The following is a 19,154-nucleotide window of genomic DNA, read 5'->3' as shown; positions in this document are numbered from 1 at the left end:
GGGGGGGGGCAATTTGACATTTACAGAGAAGAACAAATGGCCAAGAACAGTCAAAATATTGCCGAAACTCTGGGGGTCCTTGCCCTATGAGATAATAAGACTTAGTCTGAAGCTGTGTGAGACAACAGTGATCAGAAAAAATAAATTAGACAAGTAGAACGAGACGGTTCCCCATCAGACCCAAGCATATGTGCTAACAGTATACCTTAGCACCACTGGGAAAAGGGATCCTCTGATAATGGCACTAACAAATAAATTAAGGGTGAAAAGTAAATTTTCAGGAGGAAAAAACAATGTACTATAACAATTATAACCTTGAAGTAATAAAGCATAAAATAAAATCAGTTTAGCTGCATTAAAAGATATTGTTTATTTAGATAAGACAAAATGAAGACAAACCATACACTAGCACAAAATACGTGCAGCACATATAGGCAACAAATTGTTAGTATTTACAATATTAAAAACAACTGCAAATCAATAAGACAATCCGATAGAAAAATGGAAGAAAGGTCTGAATAGGACTTCACAAATGCCTATGAATGACAAAGACACTATAATATGCTTGACCTTACTAGGAATCAGGAAAATGCACATCAGAAGCCACAGAACGTACCATTTAACAAAATAAAACCGGCAAAGATGAAATCTGACATTATCAACTACTGAAGACACAGACCAATTTTTAAAGTTGCTATTGCTATAGTAGAATGTTCATCAACTTTTTTTCATTATCATCCACCAACAAGCCTTTCTAGACACTTTTCCAACTTCCTATTCCCCAATTTTAATACCACATACAGATACTACAGGCACTCCTCACTTAGCGACCGAGTTCCATTCCTACGAATAGGTCCTTAAGTGAATTGGTACATAACTGAGAATCTTAAAAGTCTTGTGTTGTGTCATGGCACCACAGGGTGTATATTTTCCCATAGCTATCATGCGAGACCACACTAGAATAAAGTAATTCTATTCATTACAAAAGGATACATTAGATAAGCACCAGAAAGCGACAAGACACACCACAACACAGTGATATAAATCTGGCATAATCATTTTATTTATTCTGAATAATGAAAAAGTCTAAAGGAAACTCCAACGTGATAATTTAGCTATAATTTGCATCCCTTATATAATCACATAACATAAAAATACAGTAAGCAAGGCCAGCAGGTGGTGTGGTGGTTAAGGTGCTGGACTCCCACATGGTCAACGATGGTTCAAGTCCCAGACCTGGAAACTTAAAAAACATTCTAGGCACACGTGCGTGCATGCCCAAAATCCCTATAGAAGAGGGGGTTGCAGTGTGGTCATCCCCCGGCGGGGGGGATTTCTTGCTTTCCCTCTCTCTCTCTGTATGGCAAAAACCTTAGGGAAAAAAATAAAAGCAAAAACTATAAAAATTGTGTACCAAAAAATTACAGTTCACGCATAAAAAGACATTTAGCTTAGTATGTCAGTCACTGAATCCTTCAAAGTGGGGTAGTGGTCTGAGATCAGTCACCATCAGTTACCATCAGGAGCTGTGGAGGGTCTGTGTAAAGATGACGACAGTGAGGACATTAAAGCACTCTTAGGGGTAGGGGTCCTGGATGTAGCTTTCGAAAAGAAACTTGTTATTGTGGTCTGCTTTCTAAGTTTCTTTTGTTCTTCATAAATTTCATGGTAACACCTTAAAAGTTCATTCATTTTTCGTTCCACTTTCGTGAACCGTTCAACATTCGGATCCATACCCTCTAGTTCTAACAGAGCCGCATTCACTTTCGAGAACACGCTAGCTAATCCTTTCACAGTGAACTTCTTTTCTACTTCTTCCATTTGTTCCTTTTTTTCTTCATCTTCTGAATGCTGTTCAGCCTCTATTAAATTTTTGTTGGCTAACTCTCCCTCAGTATTTCCTACCAAAGATAATGTGACCCTGTCCTGAAAAGCCTTGAAACCAGGCCCCATTTTAGTTTCTTCATGTACATAGGAACTTTCAGGTACTTTCTTCCAGAAGAGCCTAGTTTCATCCAAATTGAAGATCTGTTCTGGGCGGCAGCTTCCTTCCTCAATAATTTTATCGAACTGGTCAACAAATTTTTCTGCTGCTTCTACATCCACGCTTCCTGCCTCACCCCTGATACTCCAATTATGCAAGTTGAATCTTCGACGAAACCGTTGAAACCATCCATGGCTTGCCGTAAATGTTTCTGTTGATTCCTCCCCTTCACGCGCCTTCAACGTTTCAAAGATACTGCGTGCCTTGGCTTGAATTATTAAAAGGCTCATTGGCATTTTTTTTTTAATCTGGTCATCAAACCACATCACTAGTAATTTTTCCATTTCATGGATGAGGCCTTTTCGCTGCCTAGTAATTATGGCTTTAAATCCTACTGATGATTTTACTGCCTCTTTAACTCTATCTTTATCTTTCAAGATTGTTGAAACAGTTGAATGCGCCAGCTCCAAATCACGTGCTATCTCTTTAACTTTTTTACCAGCTTCATATTGGTTTATGATCTTCATTTTCATCTCAAGATCAATAGCTTTCCTTCGAATCTTGGCGCTTCCTCCAGGAGAAGTCATGTTCTTCCTTTTCGTCGTCATCTTGTACTACGGGTGCACAATAAAGCACAAATTTATAAACGAAATATGTAGTCTTGTGTGACTGCGAACACTTCGTGTAGTGAACACTAACCAACTGCAGGAATGAGACAAGAACCGAGACAAGGGATTCCCCATGCTGAAGAAATGGTCATAAGCCTGAGAGTTCTTTAAACAGGTAGGTTGATAAGTGGGGAGTGCCTGTACCTACATGTTAATGTGCTATGATCCTTTGGAGGACCACTAATCACTCTAATATTCAAGCCTTCAAGCTCCCTCTCCCCTAAGAACCAATATCTACCCCCTTCGAGGGCTCATTTTGACAGAACCATTTCGGAAAATGATTTGACTTTTGATATCCTATTAAGAGGCAATTCCACTTGTATAAGGGGGTCTTCAAAAAATTCACATAAAATAATTATATATATTAAAAAAATATCTAAGCATGGGGCCTGCAAGTGGCATGGAAGTTAAGGAGCTAGATCCTACACAGCTCACTCCACAGGTGGAGTCCTGGATCTGGCATCTTGAAAACCATGCTGGGTCCTTGAGCATGTGTGCCCAAAATGCTGAGAGGAGACTGGAGAAGTAACTGTGGCACACCCACATCCCCTGGGGGGGGGGGTTTCACTTTCTCTCTCTATTTCTGGTGAGCACATACACCATATAGCAAAAACTAAAAAAGAAAAAACAAAACAAAACAAAAAACAACCTTAAGCACAAAATTCAAAAATTCTTAAACCAAAATACAAACTTGTACTAACCTGTTAAGTGCCTGAACAGGATCTACTATGAGACATTTCAGTTTGAGAAGATCCCCTATCAGAGCAATATATATTCTGCTAACATTGGAATAACAGCAAACATCAAATTTATAGGGGAAAAATAACAAAATTATTGATGTTTTGGGAAAATTTTATGGGGCCATTACTACAAAGAATTCAGCAGTTTACAAATGGATACCTTGTTTTACAAAGAAATGCGGGTCAGTCCATGGCCTAGCAGCTAAGGTGACCGGATACCACATAGCGATTATGTGTTTTGAGTCCCAGACCCAGCAGCTTGAAACGTACCCAGGCCCATGTGTGGAGCCCAAAATCCTTTACTTTTTCCTTTTTTTTTTTATTTTGAGAAATTTTTGTTATAGGGTATGTGTACTTGCCAGAGAGACAGAAAGGGAGAAACCACCCCACCTCTGGGGGATGGCCATGCCACAATCCCTTCTCCTCTAGTCTCCTCTTGGGAACAAGACCAAAATTTTGAAAGGAGAGATGAAGGTGAAGGGATTGTGGTGTGACTATGCCCCATTGAGGGTACTCTCTCCTTTTCTCTCTGTCTCTCACCAGTCAGTGCATGCACTCCCTAAAGCAAATTAAAAAAACATAAAAACAAAACAGCAACACGATGTGGAAGATGACACCTGTGGAGGCAGACCTTCCACATCAATTCGCAAGGAAAAATATTAATCTTGTCCAAGCTCTCATCAAAGATGATCCTATGAGAGCCAACACCATAGACATTTTAATTGGTTCAGCTTACACAATTCTGAACGAAAAATTAAAGTTCAGCAAACTTTCTGCTCAACGGGTACCTAAACTATTGTGCCCAGACAGCCAACATTAGATCTTTCAATGGAAATTTTAAACAAATGTGATCAAGATCCTGAAGCATCTCTGAAGAACTGTTAACAGAAGATGGCACATGGCTTTCTCAGTAAGACCCTAAAGACAAAGCACAATCAAAACAATGCTATAAAGAGGTGGAAGTAAGCCAGTCAGACAAAAGGGGACCAGTCAAGGGCAAAGATCACTGCAACAGTATTCTTGGATGCTCAGGCATTCTGTTTGTTTACTTCTGGGGATGGGATGCGGAGCACTGAAAGATAACATAACGTCTGTTTATTTTAAGAGTGCACTGAGAAAGTTAGGAGAGCCTTAAAGCCAAAAAAAAAAGCCCAATGAAAGTTTCCCCAGAGTCACCCTACATCACAATGCTCCTACTTATCCCTTTCAACATCCAAAAAAAAAAAAAAAAAAAAGAACCCGATAATTTTTGTGAGAGCTTTGATGGAAATTCATTAGGCATCTATTTCACAATCCTGATTTGATGTTAGTTATTTCTGTTTCCTTTTTTAGTTTTAAATTACTTAATATTATTTATTATTATTTTTTAATTTGACCAGACAGAGACATAGACAAAGAGAAAGGGGGAGTGAGAAAGCAAGCCACCAGGTCCAGGACTTAAACCATGTTTGGTCATGTGGGAGTCCAGCACCTAAACTATTATGCCACTTGGTGGCCTCTTTCCTCATTTTTTAAAAAATGCAGGACCAACAGTTGGCGAAATGGCTATGTTGCTGGACTCCCATGTAGTCGACCATATTTCAAGTCCTGGACCCGGTGGCTTAACCTCAAGCCAGAGGTATGTGCGCATGCTTAGGATCCCGAGAGGAGGATGGATGACAAGGGACTGCGGCATGGCGATCGCCCCTGGGGGCTGACTTCTTGCTTTGTGTCTTTTTCTGTCTTTCTGGCAAGCATATGCTCCTCATACAGCAATAACCTCTCCAAAAAAGGGGGGGGGGTATTACTTTCTCTTTAATTGCCAGAGGGTACAGAGACAAAGCACCTCCTACTGGGGCCTGATCATGCTGTAATCGTTTTTTTTTTTTTTTCCATCTCTCCATTCCATCAGGATTTGGGACACTCAAGTACATCTGTCTGGCATGTTTCTCAAGTCACCAGGGCCAGGACTCAAACTCTGATAAGCAATATGGGATCCAGCTCCCAATGCACTGTGGTTAACCACTGCATTACAGGGCCGGCTCTGCCTTGTTACCTAATTGTGTGTGTGTGCGTGTGTGTGTATGCCACAGGGTGTTTGTGCGTACCTAACGGAGAGAGAACAAGACAGCATAGGCATAGTATACACACAATAACACACAACGCTCCTAATGGGATATGGTCACATTGTCATCTTTTTTCCTCTAAGTTTCTTTCCTGGTATGATTTTGGGCACACATGCACATGTACCCAATGTTTTTTAAGTTGCCAGTCCAAGATTCAAACTGCAGGTTGCAATGTGGCATTTGGTTCCCTTAACCACCATGCCATAGGCTGGCCCCATTTCTTAATCTTTCCAAAATCTGAGGGCAGCCTATAGCCTGGATGTTAAGGTAGCTGGATCTCATATGCAAAATCTGCAGTTCAAGTCTTGACCTCCACTGCATGAGAATATTTACTGTTGAGTGAAGAAAGCCAGGCTATGAAAGACATTGTATGCCCCCACTTAGTATATATGAGTGTCTGCACTCTATGACTAAAACTGATTGACTAAGGGATATAGAAAACATGCTGGACGCATGTGTGTGGATGACCAAAAGTTCAAAAGGATGGACAGATGGAAGAGAAGGGACCGCAGCATGACCACTTTCCATGGATGGTGTTTTCTCACCTCTCACCCCCGTGAACACACGCACCCTCTAGCAAATTAAAATACAAAACAAATTAACAAAAACCAGTGAAGGACACTCCCTTTTTTAAGAATGTAAAAAACTGTATTGACACAGTTAAAGCCCCAGGACCTCGGTTCTTTAGGGATAGACTAAATAGCTGGCATTACTGTTTACAAAAAAGTACTCTGACCTCAATGAAACTTATGTTGACAAGTGTTTTTCTAATATTTAAAAAAAATTTTTAGGGATTTTTCCTATAGGGTGCATGTGCTTGCTAGAGAAACAGAGATAAAGTGAGAAATCACCCCCCAGGGAGATGGCCACATTGCAATCCCTTTTCTTCCATTCTCCTATGATTTTGGGCATGCATGCGTGCACACATGTCCAGTGTAATTTTCAAGCTGATGGGTCCAGGACTCGAACTATGATTATCCATGTGAGAGTCCAGTATTTCAACCACCACGCTACCTGAGGTCTCAAGTTTGTATGTAATTTTGTTTTTAAGAATTATCTAAATTTATCCTTTTTTAAAAAAAAATTGCTACAAGGCATGTGTATATATGCTCACCAAAGAGAGAGAGAGAGAGAGCAAGCCACCAGGTCCAGGACTCAAACTGTAATCAGCCATGTGGGAGTCCAGCGCCTTAAACAAAAAGCCATGTGCTGGCCCAAGATTATGTTTTATTTTTTAAGTTTTTTTTAAAAGAATTATTAATTTAATTTTGTTTATTATTATCAACAATTTGACCAGAGACAGAGAGCGAGCAAGCGAGCAGCAGCCAAGTCTGGGACTCAACCACGATCAGCCACGTGGGAGTCCAGCACCTTAAACACTGGCCACTGCCAGTTGGCCAAGTTTATATTTTTAAATTCCATTTTCCATGAACCTTTTGAAGTTCTCTTATAGGTACATACTTAAGGTGAGCTCTACAGTCAAAAGAACATTCAAATTAAATGTAAATTTAGAAATCACGAAAAACAGAATACACCAGAGATTTCAGAGACCGTTAGAGAATATGATTTAAAAAATTGGAAATTTTCAGACCAGCAGATTGTATGGAAGTTAAAGCATTAGATCCCACATGGACGACGACTCCACAGTTCGAGTTCCAGATGCAGAAGACCGAAAAATCATGCTGGGCACATGTGCATGCATAGTCAAAATCCTGAGAGGAGAATAGAGAAGAGATTGTGGTGTGGACATTTGCCATCCCCCCACCCTCAGGGGAAGATTTCTCATTTTCCCTCTCATTCTCTCTCTCCAGGGAACATAAACAAGAGCAAATTTTAAAAAGTGAAGTTTTCACAAATATTTTATGCAGCTAAATAAAATGCTTTATTTAATGTTTTAAATCAAAGAAAGATTTAATATGTGCTTTTCCTGAAATACTGTCATAAAATCACTGCAATACAAAGAACATTTATAGTCCTTACAGACTGAAAACAGATCATTAAACTTACCTCTACATTTTCATCTCCCATTTCTTGAGGGGCATCAGTGTCTGGTTCAATCACACCTTCATTGTCAATTTCTGTCAAAGTTAAGAAAATAGAAAATAAGAATAAAATCTGCACTATGCAATATAGTAACCATTACCCAAATGACATTATTAATATTAAAAACTGATGAACTGGGGCCAGCAGATGACATGGTGGTTCTCTGGTCAAATTAAAATAGTAATAATAAGTTAAATAAAATAATTACTAAAAAAAAGTTCAAAAGAAAAACCTGGTGAACCATTATGACTAGTGCAAATGAGATGAATATTTTACTAATTTTAATTTAAATATCAATGCATTATAAAATGTTTTCCTGTTAAACATAACTTTACTGTTTCATTTTAACTGTCATACAATCTATCATTCAATAATGGAAATTTTGGCATATGAACAGCTTATAGTACAGAAGATTTCTGACTTGTAGAAAACATAGAGAAAACTTTTGAAAACACTGGAGTAGGAAAAGATTTCTTAAATAAGACCTCTAAAGCACAAGCAATAATCCCTAAAATAGACAAGTAGGATTACATCAAACTAAAAAGCTTCCTCACAGCAAAGGAAGCAATAATTAGAATGAAAAGATAATCATTTAATTGTGGAAAACCATTCACGAATTATTCCTAAAACAAGAGATTAATATCCAGAATACACAGGAAACTCAGTTTGCCCAATGAATAATCCAATTAAAAAAAAAACAGGCAAATGGTCTTTGGCCGGAACCACCGTCTTCCAGTAATTAACCAAAATGACAAACACAAAGGGAAGAGGAGAGGCACCCGATATATGTTCTCTAGGCCTTTTAGAAAACATGGAGTTGTTCCTTTGGCAACATATATGCGAATCTACAAGAAAGGTGATAGTGTAGACATTAAGGGAATGGGTAATGTTCAAAAAGGAATGCCCCACAAATGTTACCATGGCAAAACTGGAAGAATCTACAATGTTACCCAGCATGCTGTTGGCATTGTTGTGAACAAACAAGTTAAGGGCAAGATTCTTGCCAAGAGAATCAATGTGTGTATTGAGCATATTAAGCATTCTAAGAGCAGAGAGAGCTTCCTAAAACGTGTGAAGGAAAATGACCAGAAAAAGAAAGAAGCCAAAGAGAAAAGTACCTGGGTTCATCTAAAGCGCCAGCCTGCTCCACCCAGAGAAGCACACTTTGTGAGAACCAATGGAAAGGAGCCTGAGCTACTGGAACCTATTCCCTATGAATTCATGGCATGATGGGTGCTAAAAATAATAAACTAATCTGTGGTCTATTAAAAAAGAAGAAGAAGAAAAGAAAAAAAAACACAGGCAAATGAATTGAATAGACAACTTTCCAAACACGACTTATGAAAGGCCCAAAAAATATGAAAACATGTTCAAAGTCTCTTGTCATAGGGAAAATGCAAATTAAAACCATAATGACATACACCATTTAGCACCAGTTAGGATGACTAGGATCACAAAAATAAAGAACTACAAGTGCTGGCAAGATTTTGGTAAAAAGGGAACCTTTTTCAATTGTTGGTGGGAATGTAAATTAGCACATCTACGGAAAACAGTAAGGTAGTTCCTCATAAAACCTACCAATAGAACCACCGTATGACCCAGTGTTTACCCAAAGGTCAGGAAAACAATCAATCGGAAAGACACTTGCACATCCCTTTTTATTGCAGCATTATTCACAACTGCTAAACATGGAACCAACATAAGTGCCCAAAAACCAATGATTGGGTTGAAAAACTGGCTCATGTACACTATGGAATATTACTCAGCTCTAAGAAACAATGAGATACTACTGCCTGATTGAAAATGAATATATTACAGAAGACTCATTATTGAACAAAGTGAGCCAGACTTTGAAAGATACACACTGTACATCCCACTCAATTTGTACCAAGTGTTTGCACTCCTTGGCAGAGATTGAGAGAGATGAAAATGTGAGGGTGGAGAGAATGGGTGTGGATGCTATGGTTGAGACTGTAAGGGGGGAAAGTGGATAGTAGAGAGGGAGTGGTGGAAGGTGAGTGTGAGGTGAAAGGGGTAAGAAAACAGCTGACAGATGGAAAATGTAAAGCTCTTTGTTGAAAAAAAAATCTTTTGTATACATCATGATGGGGACTTAATTAATCTGAAAAACATTTTAAAAGTTCCTGATTTACAGGATCAGCAGGTGGCACAGTGGTTAAGGGCGCTTGACTCCCACATGGGTGACTACAGATCGAGAACCGGACCCAGTGGCTTCCTTCTCACTTTCTTTCTCTCTCTTGTCAAAAGAAAATAAAATTAAATAGAATAATTCTTTTTTTTTTGAGAATTTTTGCTATAGGGCATGCACACTCACCACAAAGACAGAGAGAGACTGAGAGACAGAAAGCGAGAAATTACTCCCCGGGGAGGAAAGCCATGCTGTAATTCCTCCTCCTCCATTCTCCTCTCGGGATCTTGGGCATGCACGCACACATGCCTGGATTGAGTTTAAGCCACGAGGTCTGGGACTCGAACTGCGGTAGACTCCACAGGAGTCCAGTGATGTAGCCATTATGCCATCTACTGGTCCCATAAGTAAAATAATTCTTAAAAAAAAAAAAAAAAAAAAAAAAATTAAAAAAGTTCCGTGCTCGCTTCGGCAGCACATATGCTAAAATTGGAATGATACAGAGATTAGCATGGCCCCTGCGCAAGGATGACACGCAAATTCGTGAAGCGTTCCATATTTTAAAAAAAAAAAAAAAGTTCCTGATTTACGATGGTTGTACTTACCATCATTTTTTGCCTCTACGATGGTACAGATACTCATATAGCAGACATTGGACATAGAGTACATTTACAACCTTTCTGTTCTCACTGTCAGTACAATATTCAGTAAATTAGGTAAGACATTTCACATTTTACTGTAAAATAGATTTTGTGTTAGGTAATTGTGCCAAACTATAGACCAATGTTAATTGTTCTGAGCACATTTAAAGTAGGCTAAGTTAAGCTATGGTGTTTGTTAAGTTAGGTGTATAAAATGTGTTTTCAACTTTCAATTTATGATGGGTTTATACGGATATAATAACAGCTGAACAGCATCTATCTGTATTGCACATAAACATACCACTAATTTAGTGTCAACAACTGAATTCATTCCAAATCATTTCATTCTACAGAAAGATGTACCTAACTATAAACTGTTTTTAAAATATTTTAATCAGATAGCACAAATTACAGTGATTAATATAAATCATAACATTTTCATTTTAAAAAATAGTATTCTTGGGTCAGTTGGTGGTGTGAGGGATCCCTTCCACATGGATGCAGACCTGGCAGCATGAAGATCACACCCATGCATGTGCGTGCATTCCCAAAACTCCAGGAGAATGGAGGAGAAGGAACTGTGCACGACCACACCCCACCAGGGGGATTTCTCTTTTTCGCTTGCTCTCTCCCCCCAAACTGTCTCTCTCCAGCAAGTGTTAAGGGCCCTATGGCAATAAATAAATAAATAAATAAAAGCACAGTATGATTAATTTTTAATTGTAAAATCAAGGCACACCACTGATACAGAATCAAATCAAGGCTACATCTATAACCTAACTCAACCAAACTTCACTAATTGAAAATAAATATATTCCATAAATTTCATGTAAAATGACAACTGTAATTTGCTACAACAGAGCCAAACAAAATAATTGTTTCATGTAAGAATAATTTAAAAAGTAATAAAGCAGACAGTATTAAACATATTTATAACAAATAAAGTGTCTTTTTAAAGTTTTCTCCTAACGGTTAAAAAAAAAATTAGGGGCCAGCAGATGATGTAGCAATTACATTGCTGGACTCCCACATGGCCAACTGAGGTTTGAGTCCCTGACCCAGTGGCTTGAAACTCACACCAGGCTCATGAGCATGCATGCCCAAGATCCCAGGAGAATAGAGAAGAAGGGACTGCAGTGTGACCATCCCTCCTGAGGGTTGATTTCTCACTTTGCTTCTCACTGCCTCTCTCTCTGGGAAGTACACATGCCCTAAGGCAAAAACCTCTCTTTAAAAAAAAAAAAAAAAATCAATGAAATCAAAGTAGCACCTGAAAGTAGCACCTGAAATGTCAGGACCACGACCACCACAATGACCCCGACGACCATGACCACCACCACAACCACCACCACCACAACGGAGGAAAATGTTTAACTGAGCTGCAATGAACCAATAACCACTGTATTTAAGGGATACAATGTAACCTTTTGGTTTTAATATATGTATACATTATATAACGATCCTTCCCATCAAGTTGATTAACAAATCTGTCATCTCACATTTTTATCTTTTGTTTGGTTAGAAAACTTAAAATCTAGACCTTTTCAAGTATACAAAACATCATTACTGTTTTTAGTAACCAGAGGGTATTATGCACTTGCCAGAGGGAGGGAGAGAGAGAGAAAACAGCCTCTGCCAGAGAGAGGGAGTGAGAGAGAAAACAGCCTCCAGAGGGGTATGGCCACGACACAATCCCTTCTCCTTCATTTCTCCCCTGTGAGGATTTTGGACATGCACAAGCACAGTGTATTTTTAAGACACCAGAGCCAAAGTTCAACCATGTTCAGCCTGTGGGATCCAGCTCCATTAACCCCAAGGCCATGGGGCCAGCCCCAAAACATTAACTATAGTCATCATGCTGTACATTGGATCTCCAAAACTTATACTGCTTATAACTGAAAGTTTGTACCCTTCAACAAGCATATAAAAAACTTTAATTTTTCACTTGAGCTAAGCTTACCTAACTATAAAATGATTTGATCTGTGCACAAAAATGAAAATACTTTTAGGTATAGAATTGCCTAAATAATGATTGCACTTAAGCAGGAACAGCAGATAGCATAATGGTTATGTCACTGAACTCCTAGGTAGTCGACTGTGGTTTGAATCCTAGATCTGGCAGCTTAAAACTAACGCCAGGTGCATGTGCGTGCCCAAAATCCCAAGAGAAGACTGGAGGGGAAGGGACTACTTGGGTGGCCATACCCCTGGAGGTGATATCTCGCTTTCTCTCTGGTGAGCGCTCATTCCCTATAGCAAAATTCTCTCTCTCTCAAAAAAAAAAAAAAGCACTATGGAAACTGTTTGAAAATGACAAAGAATAAAAAAGCCATCTTACAAAAATATTTCAATGTAGCCCCCAAACAACTGCTCATAGTTTCAAGACTTTTCTGACAATATCAAAGATTGATTCAAATTTGAAAAATTCCAAGTACTTTTCTTTACCCTTTAGATAGATTCTGTGACATAAAAGATTGCTCAACTAGTAAGTGGGGTATGTTTACATTCTGAAGGGATTTAAAAATTTATAATTAGGACCCTCAATAAATAAATATAACTCATGTCACAGATATCAATTCTTAAAAATATGAACCAGTTTTATCAACATGGATGCAAGTACTAAAGGAAAATAATTCTCTGATATCCAATTCAGTTACTGGAAAACTTTTGAAATATGTTTAGAATAATTTGATATACGACTCGGGGCTGGCAAGTGGCGTGGTGGTTAAGAGTGCTGGACTCCCACATGGCCGACCATGGTTCAAGTTCCAGACCTGGTGGCTTGATTTCTCACTTTCTCTCTCTCTCTTGTTCACTCTGTTCTTCTCTGGTAAAATTTAAATAAATAAGTAAATAAAGTTTAAAAAAAAATTGATATATGACTCGAGTTCCCCCCCCCCCTTTTTTGTCTTAAATTATTGGGTACTCGGACTGGCTGCCAAGAGATGGAGGGTGGGTAGAGAGAGGGAGAGAAAGAGAGAGACAAAGGGAGAAAATCACACCATAATCTCTTTTCCTCCATTCTCCTTGTGGGATTTTAGATGCACCCACATGCACCTGGCGTGATTTTCAAGTCACCAGGTTCAGGACTAGAACCACAGTCAGCCATGTGGAAATCCAACACCTTAACCACACCACCTGCTGGTCCCATCACTCAAGCTCTTCAAATACATATGTCATAAAGTCTGAATTATTGCCAATGAAAATGTAACATCTGAACTGAAAGGTGCTGTATGTGTAAAATACACTCCAGATTTTGAAGACTGAGTATGAAAACAAGAAGGAAAATAAATGATTATACTATGTTAATATTTTAATCAATATCATTGGTTTAATTAAAATTATTGCATTTATTTCATCTATTCCCTTTTATTTTTTTAATATGGCTACTACAAAATTTAAAACTTCGTATACAGTTCACATTTTATTACTATTAGCACTGATTTAGTCAATTTAATAAAAATCAACATAGGATTATAAGGTTATCAAATACAAACTAACTACCATCTCCTCACCTAGATCACTTTCCTCACTTGATGGTTCCTCTGTCTTTATGTTTTCCTCCGCCTTCTTACTATCTGTTTTTTCTTCCTAGCAAAAGGAAGGCAAACAGTACTATCAGTGTTTAATAACATATACAATATATACACTAATCTATACAAATCTATGTATTAACTGTTCACATACAATATATTTCAGTTGATGCTCCCTTCCTTGTTTTGTCAAACTACTCTTGTTTTTTTTGTTTGCTCTTTTTTAATTAATTATAGATGTAGTCTCTTATCCAAACCTTTAGGACAATGCATTTTAGAAATAAAAAAATTCAGATTGTAGAAATCTAATACAATGAACATATGATGTATTACACCTCAACAGACTCATCACACTCTGTAAGCAAACGCATTACTATTTCTGCAAAATAAAGTTTGAACATTCAGAGGAAGTGTTATGAAGATTATAAACAGCCTCATGCCCACTCAGATCACATTTTACTGTCAAATTTACTAAAAATCTTTAAACATTTCAAAGGTTTTTCAATTTTGACATTAGAAGTTTATAGAGCTATAACACACAAAGAGCAAACATTCAAAGAATTTAAAAGTACACATGATGGAAAAGCTAATATCCTTCCCATTGTGAAGTGACCAGTGTGAGCTCTCATATATCCCACAGCAGCAAATCCTGTGTAAGACGACTCTGTATCTTGCCTTTTTCATGTAACAATACTGTGCATATTGGAGAATATATCGTTATCAGCTGACTTATAGCTATTCATTCAACTGTATTGGTATATAAGTTATTTAACCACTTAATTAGGTTACTCTACTTCCTGAGTCTTAAAAATGAAAATCAAAGCCCTATCTTATTACAAAATATTTACTGTGTTCCTATCAAAAGTAGGAGGTGCTATAATAGATACTACAACATAAGAGCTATATCTCAGTATTTTGAGAGGATTGGCTCCAGATCCCCCACAAATACTATAATTAGCAGATGTTCAAGTCCTTCATATACAATGGCACAGTATTATATTTGCTAGTTGCCTACACACAACCTTCCTTTTACTTTAAGTCACCTCTAGATAATTTATAATACCAGACACAATGTAAATGTTATTTTGATTTGATATTATGTTATTCTGAATTGTATTAATTTTTATTTTATTTTAGGAAATTATTTTCAAACCACAGTTGGTTAAATATGCAGATGCAGAACCCAGAGATAAAGAGGACCAACTGTACTGAAAAGAAGCCCAGCTGCAATTCTAAATCACAATGTCATTAGAAAATAGTTTTAGCAGAGACAAAGGTTAAATATAATTTTGTCTTCACACATCTTTATCAAATGGCAAAATATCCTATCTAGGTCTCTTAGTAACTCACCTAAAAAAATTACTTCCTTTTTGAGTTTTTGCTAAAATTTTCTCATTTTGTTCATAGATACTTCTCTCTCTCTCTCTCTCTCTCTCTCTTTTTGGAGAGGTTTTTGCTATAGGGTATGTGCGCTTGCCAGAAAAGACAGAGAGAGAAAGAGAGAAAGCGAGAAATCACTCCCCAGGGTGGATGGCCACATAGCAATCCCTTCTCCTCACGGGATCTTGGGCACGCATGCACACGTGCCTGGTGTGAGCTTATGCCACTGGGTCCAGGACTTGAACCGCAGTCGGCTACATGGGAGTTCAGCAACATAGCCATTACGCTAACTGCTGGTCCCTAGATACTTCTATTTTTGTATCCAAATAGATAAATCTTGTTTAAGGTTCTAAATAATACAAGTGAATAATAAAACAGCTTATCAGAAAACATGAGTAAAACTCTTTTCTTTTTAAGAGTTTTAGTCATGAAGACAGCTCTTTTTGGAGAGGTTTTTGCTATAGGGTATGTGCGCTTGCCAGAAAAGACAGAGAGAGAAAGAGAGAAAGCGAGAAATCACTCCCCAGGGTGGATGGCCACATAGCAATCCCTTCTCCTCACGGGATCTTGGGCACGCATGCACACGTGCCTGGTGTGAGCTTATGCCACTGGGTCCAGGACTTGAACCGCAGTCGGCTACATGGGAGTTCAGCAACATAGCCATTACGCTAACTGCTGGTCCCTAGATACTTCTATTTTTGTATCCAAATAGATAAATCTTGTTTAAGGTTCTAAATAATACAAGTGAATAATAAAACAGCTTATCAGAAAACATGAGTAAAACTCTTTTCTTTTTAAGAGTTTTAGTCATGAAGACAGTAAATTAAAAAATGAAAAAGTCTTAAGACAGTTTTTTTTTTCCTTTTAATATGCTAGAGGATGAGACAGAGAAAGTGAGAAAGCACTCCCCATGGGAAATGGCCACAACACAATTCCTTACCTCATTACTGTTTTAGGATTTTGGAGCATACCCTTTTTTTCCTTTCTTTTTCTTTAGTTTGCACTACAGGGTGTGAGCACTCACAGAAGAGAGACTAAAGGCAGCATTCTATTTCTCAGGCTGGCAGGTGGCATGGTGGTTAAGGGCACTGGACTCCCACATGGCTGACCACAGTTGAGTCCAGGACTGGCGGTTTGCTTTCTCATTTTGTCTTTCTCGTCAAATTTAAATAAATAAATAGTTAAATAATTCTTAAAAGAAAAAGAAAAGTAGATTTCTCCCCCTTCATCTTTTAACTTGGCAACCTCCTCCTGATCTTACATGTTCTTTTGGAAAATATGCTGAAGCAAAACTATGCTTCATACTGAAAAATATTCCTCATGTGGTAGCACAAAAAAACACCCTAATTACTGTTTTAGAGTAGGCTACTTGTTCATTAACTTTGCAAATTTTAATCAAGTACCTACAATGCGTAAGACAATATTCTAGTTGCTAAAGAGTGATAAATGAAGACTATGGATGCACATCACTGAGCTTACCACTTACCAGCCATGCATGTAAGGTGTATGTTAACATTTATTCATTTACTTTAAAATACAGCTAACATTCAACCATGAATTCTCAGTTTTAAGTCAGATTCTAGCGATTTGGTCTATAAACAGAGGTGTTATAAAGACAAACAGGAATTTACACAGATGTTTATTTCCACGTGACTGTGATAAAATCAGGAGTTGTAATTTGAAAGCAGCAGTTAAAAAACACCTTATAATACTCTATCATTAAACAAATAAAAAATTACCTTGATATGCTCTTCAGATTTAGCTTTCTGAGTAGCTGGTGGTACTTTACCCCCCATGCTTGAAGAAGATGAAAAAAGGCATTTGTTTAGAAAATTTTAATTCACTAAGTCAAACACCATATTCAACCCCCTCCTCCAAAGTTAAGAGATTTAGATGGCTACCTTTTCAAAACATAAGAGTAAACTCTTAATTAGAATGCTTTGGTATTGTATTTTGTTTCAGCTTAAAATCTTGATTTAACCATACTGGTTAACGAACGAAACCTTTTTCCTGCCTAAACAAGCCTAAAAACACAATAATTGGGTTATCAAAAAAAATGTGTCATGACTTTTCTGAAAACCCAATATATAGCTCTGTGCCCATTCCCAGAGTTAAAGAGGCAGAGAAGTCAACAAGCAATGACAGAATCGTTCATACAAGTTGTTACCTTAAAAATCATTAGGTATATCTGAATCTAAAGCTTGCTGTTCAGCATTTAGCAAGAGTAGTTCAACACATTGAAACAGCTTATGATAATAATGAAGTCATAATTCCGAATGTTTCCTGTGACTGGTGCTTACAATGATTTTGTTTGCTTTTATTTGCACGCTCTTAAAATTCTGTATTTTTGCCTCCTTATCCCCTTTTAAGCTTTACCTTTTAACACAACAGGAATTCAAAAATTTATGGAAAAATGAATTTTGAGTATGAATTTATTCTGACGCAAAGTTTTACTCCATACAGTTTTTTCATAATATGTTTTCTGTGAACTTTTTCTTAGTTTGTTATCGAGTGCATGAACTCACTGAGGGTAGAGAGTAAGCAAGGAATCACCCCCACGGGCAATGGCCACACTACAATCCTTTCTCCTCTAGGGATTTTGGCACACATGCAGACCTTGCCATCCAGTCCAGAACTCAAACCTAAAACTTTGGTTGGCCATGTAGGATCCAGGCACTTTAACCACATGTCACCTGCTAGCCCCATGTGAACTTTCTGAAGACCCTTTGGACTTTCTCTTGGCCTTGCATACTCTTCTTGCTCTAGCAGTTCTAGCCCATATATATACACGAGAACTTAAAAGAAAAAACGACTACTATTACTGTTATATGCACCATTTAGGGCAGAAGCTGAAGTATACTGGCAAAAGGCAGTAGTGCAGAGACTAAAAACTGATGGGGACCTCCACAATAGCAAAGGCAAGCAGTCAGTGCCTTTACTAAAATTTGCTGTAAAAACAAAAAGCCATTAACTTTTATGTGAAACAAGATTAACTTGGAAAACAACATCCTAAATCCAAAATACCCTAAAAGTCTTAATTTTTGTAACTGTACTTGTCACATTTACATTCATTTAAGTCGGGTGGATTTCGTAGACAGTTATGTGTAGCTGGATTCAAGTGGAAAACAGTTTTCTAAAGTTCATTTGTCAGTTTGGGACCAGCAGTAAGCCTAATGGCTATGTCGCTGGACACCCATGTAGTTGACCATGGTTTGAGTCCTGGGCCCAGTGGCTTAAACTCACACTGGGCATGTGTGCACACCCAAGATCCCGACAGGAGAAAGGAGAAGGGAGAAGGGATTGCGGCATGGCCATCCCCCCTGGAGGGTGATTTCTTGCTTTCTGTCTCTCTGGCGAGCGAGCGCACGAGCCCTATAGCAAAAAAAAAAAAAAAAAAAAAAAAAAAAATTAAATTGTCCCAATGTTCACTTCTATCAGCAATGCAGAATTTCAGTTGTTTCATACTTTGGCCAGCACTTAGCTACTGTCTATCTTTAAAATGTTTAGCCACTCTGATAGGTGTGTAGTGGCATCTCAATGTAGTTGAGCCCCTTTCCATTTTACTTTACTGGCCTTTTTTGGTAAAGTTCAACTTTCATCCAGCCTTCTACCAGGTTGTCTTCATTTGTAAGAGTTCTCTGTATACTCTGCATGTAAGTTCTCTGTCAGTTTTACTGTGTATGTTACAAGTATATTCTTCTACCCTGAGGCTTGGCATTCCCAATATCTTCCAATGAACCCAACATAAATTCAAACTATACATGCAAAGTGGCAAATAGAATGAAAAGAATTTGGAATTTCTACAAACATCATTCAATCAAGAAAAATGTGTACTCTTTTCCACTTGGTTTAATGAGAAAGTCACAAAAAATCTTCAAGACCCTTAATAAGAAGTGACTTCCAGGGTTCAG

The 19,154-nt window shown here is 37.9% G+C and overlaps 1 protein-coding gene and 1 non-coding gene across 2 annotated transcripts in view; one reads left to right on the top strand and one right to left on the bottom strand.

Annotated features, from left to right (window-relative positions):
- The window catches only part of ST13 (ST13 Hsp70 interacting protein), a 50,023-nt gene that overhangs the window by 23,282 nt on the left and 7,587 nt on the right, over positions 1-19,154 (bottom strand). Inside the window, 3 exon segments of the mRNA XM_006172396.3 lie at positions 7,505-7,575; positions 13,846-13,921; positions 16,983-17,040. Of these exon segments, the coding sequence (XP_006172458.1) occupies positions 7,505-7,575; positions 13,846-13,921; positions 16,983-17,040 (205 nt within the window).
- Positions 10,149-10,252, top strand: LOC114008177 (U6 spliceosomal RNA). The gene has a single exon (XR_003549740.1). It is a non-coding gene; the product is annotated as a U6 spliceosomal RNA (small nuclear RNA).

Source organism: Tupaia chinensis, unplaced genomic scaffold, assembly GCF_000334495.1.
Source record: "Tupaia chinensis unplaced genomic scaffold, TupChi_1.0 Scaffold000294_5, whole genome shotgun sequence".
In the NCBI taxonomy this organism is placed as follows: Eukaryota; Metazoa; Chordata; class Mammalia; order Scandentia; family Tupaiidae; genus Tupaia; species Tupaia belangeri.
The sequence above is the reverse complement of the archived record's forward strand: the minus strand, read 5'-3'. Positions and strand labels throughout refer to the sequence as shown.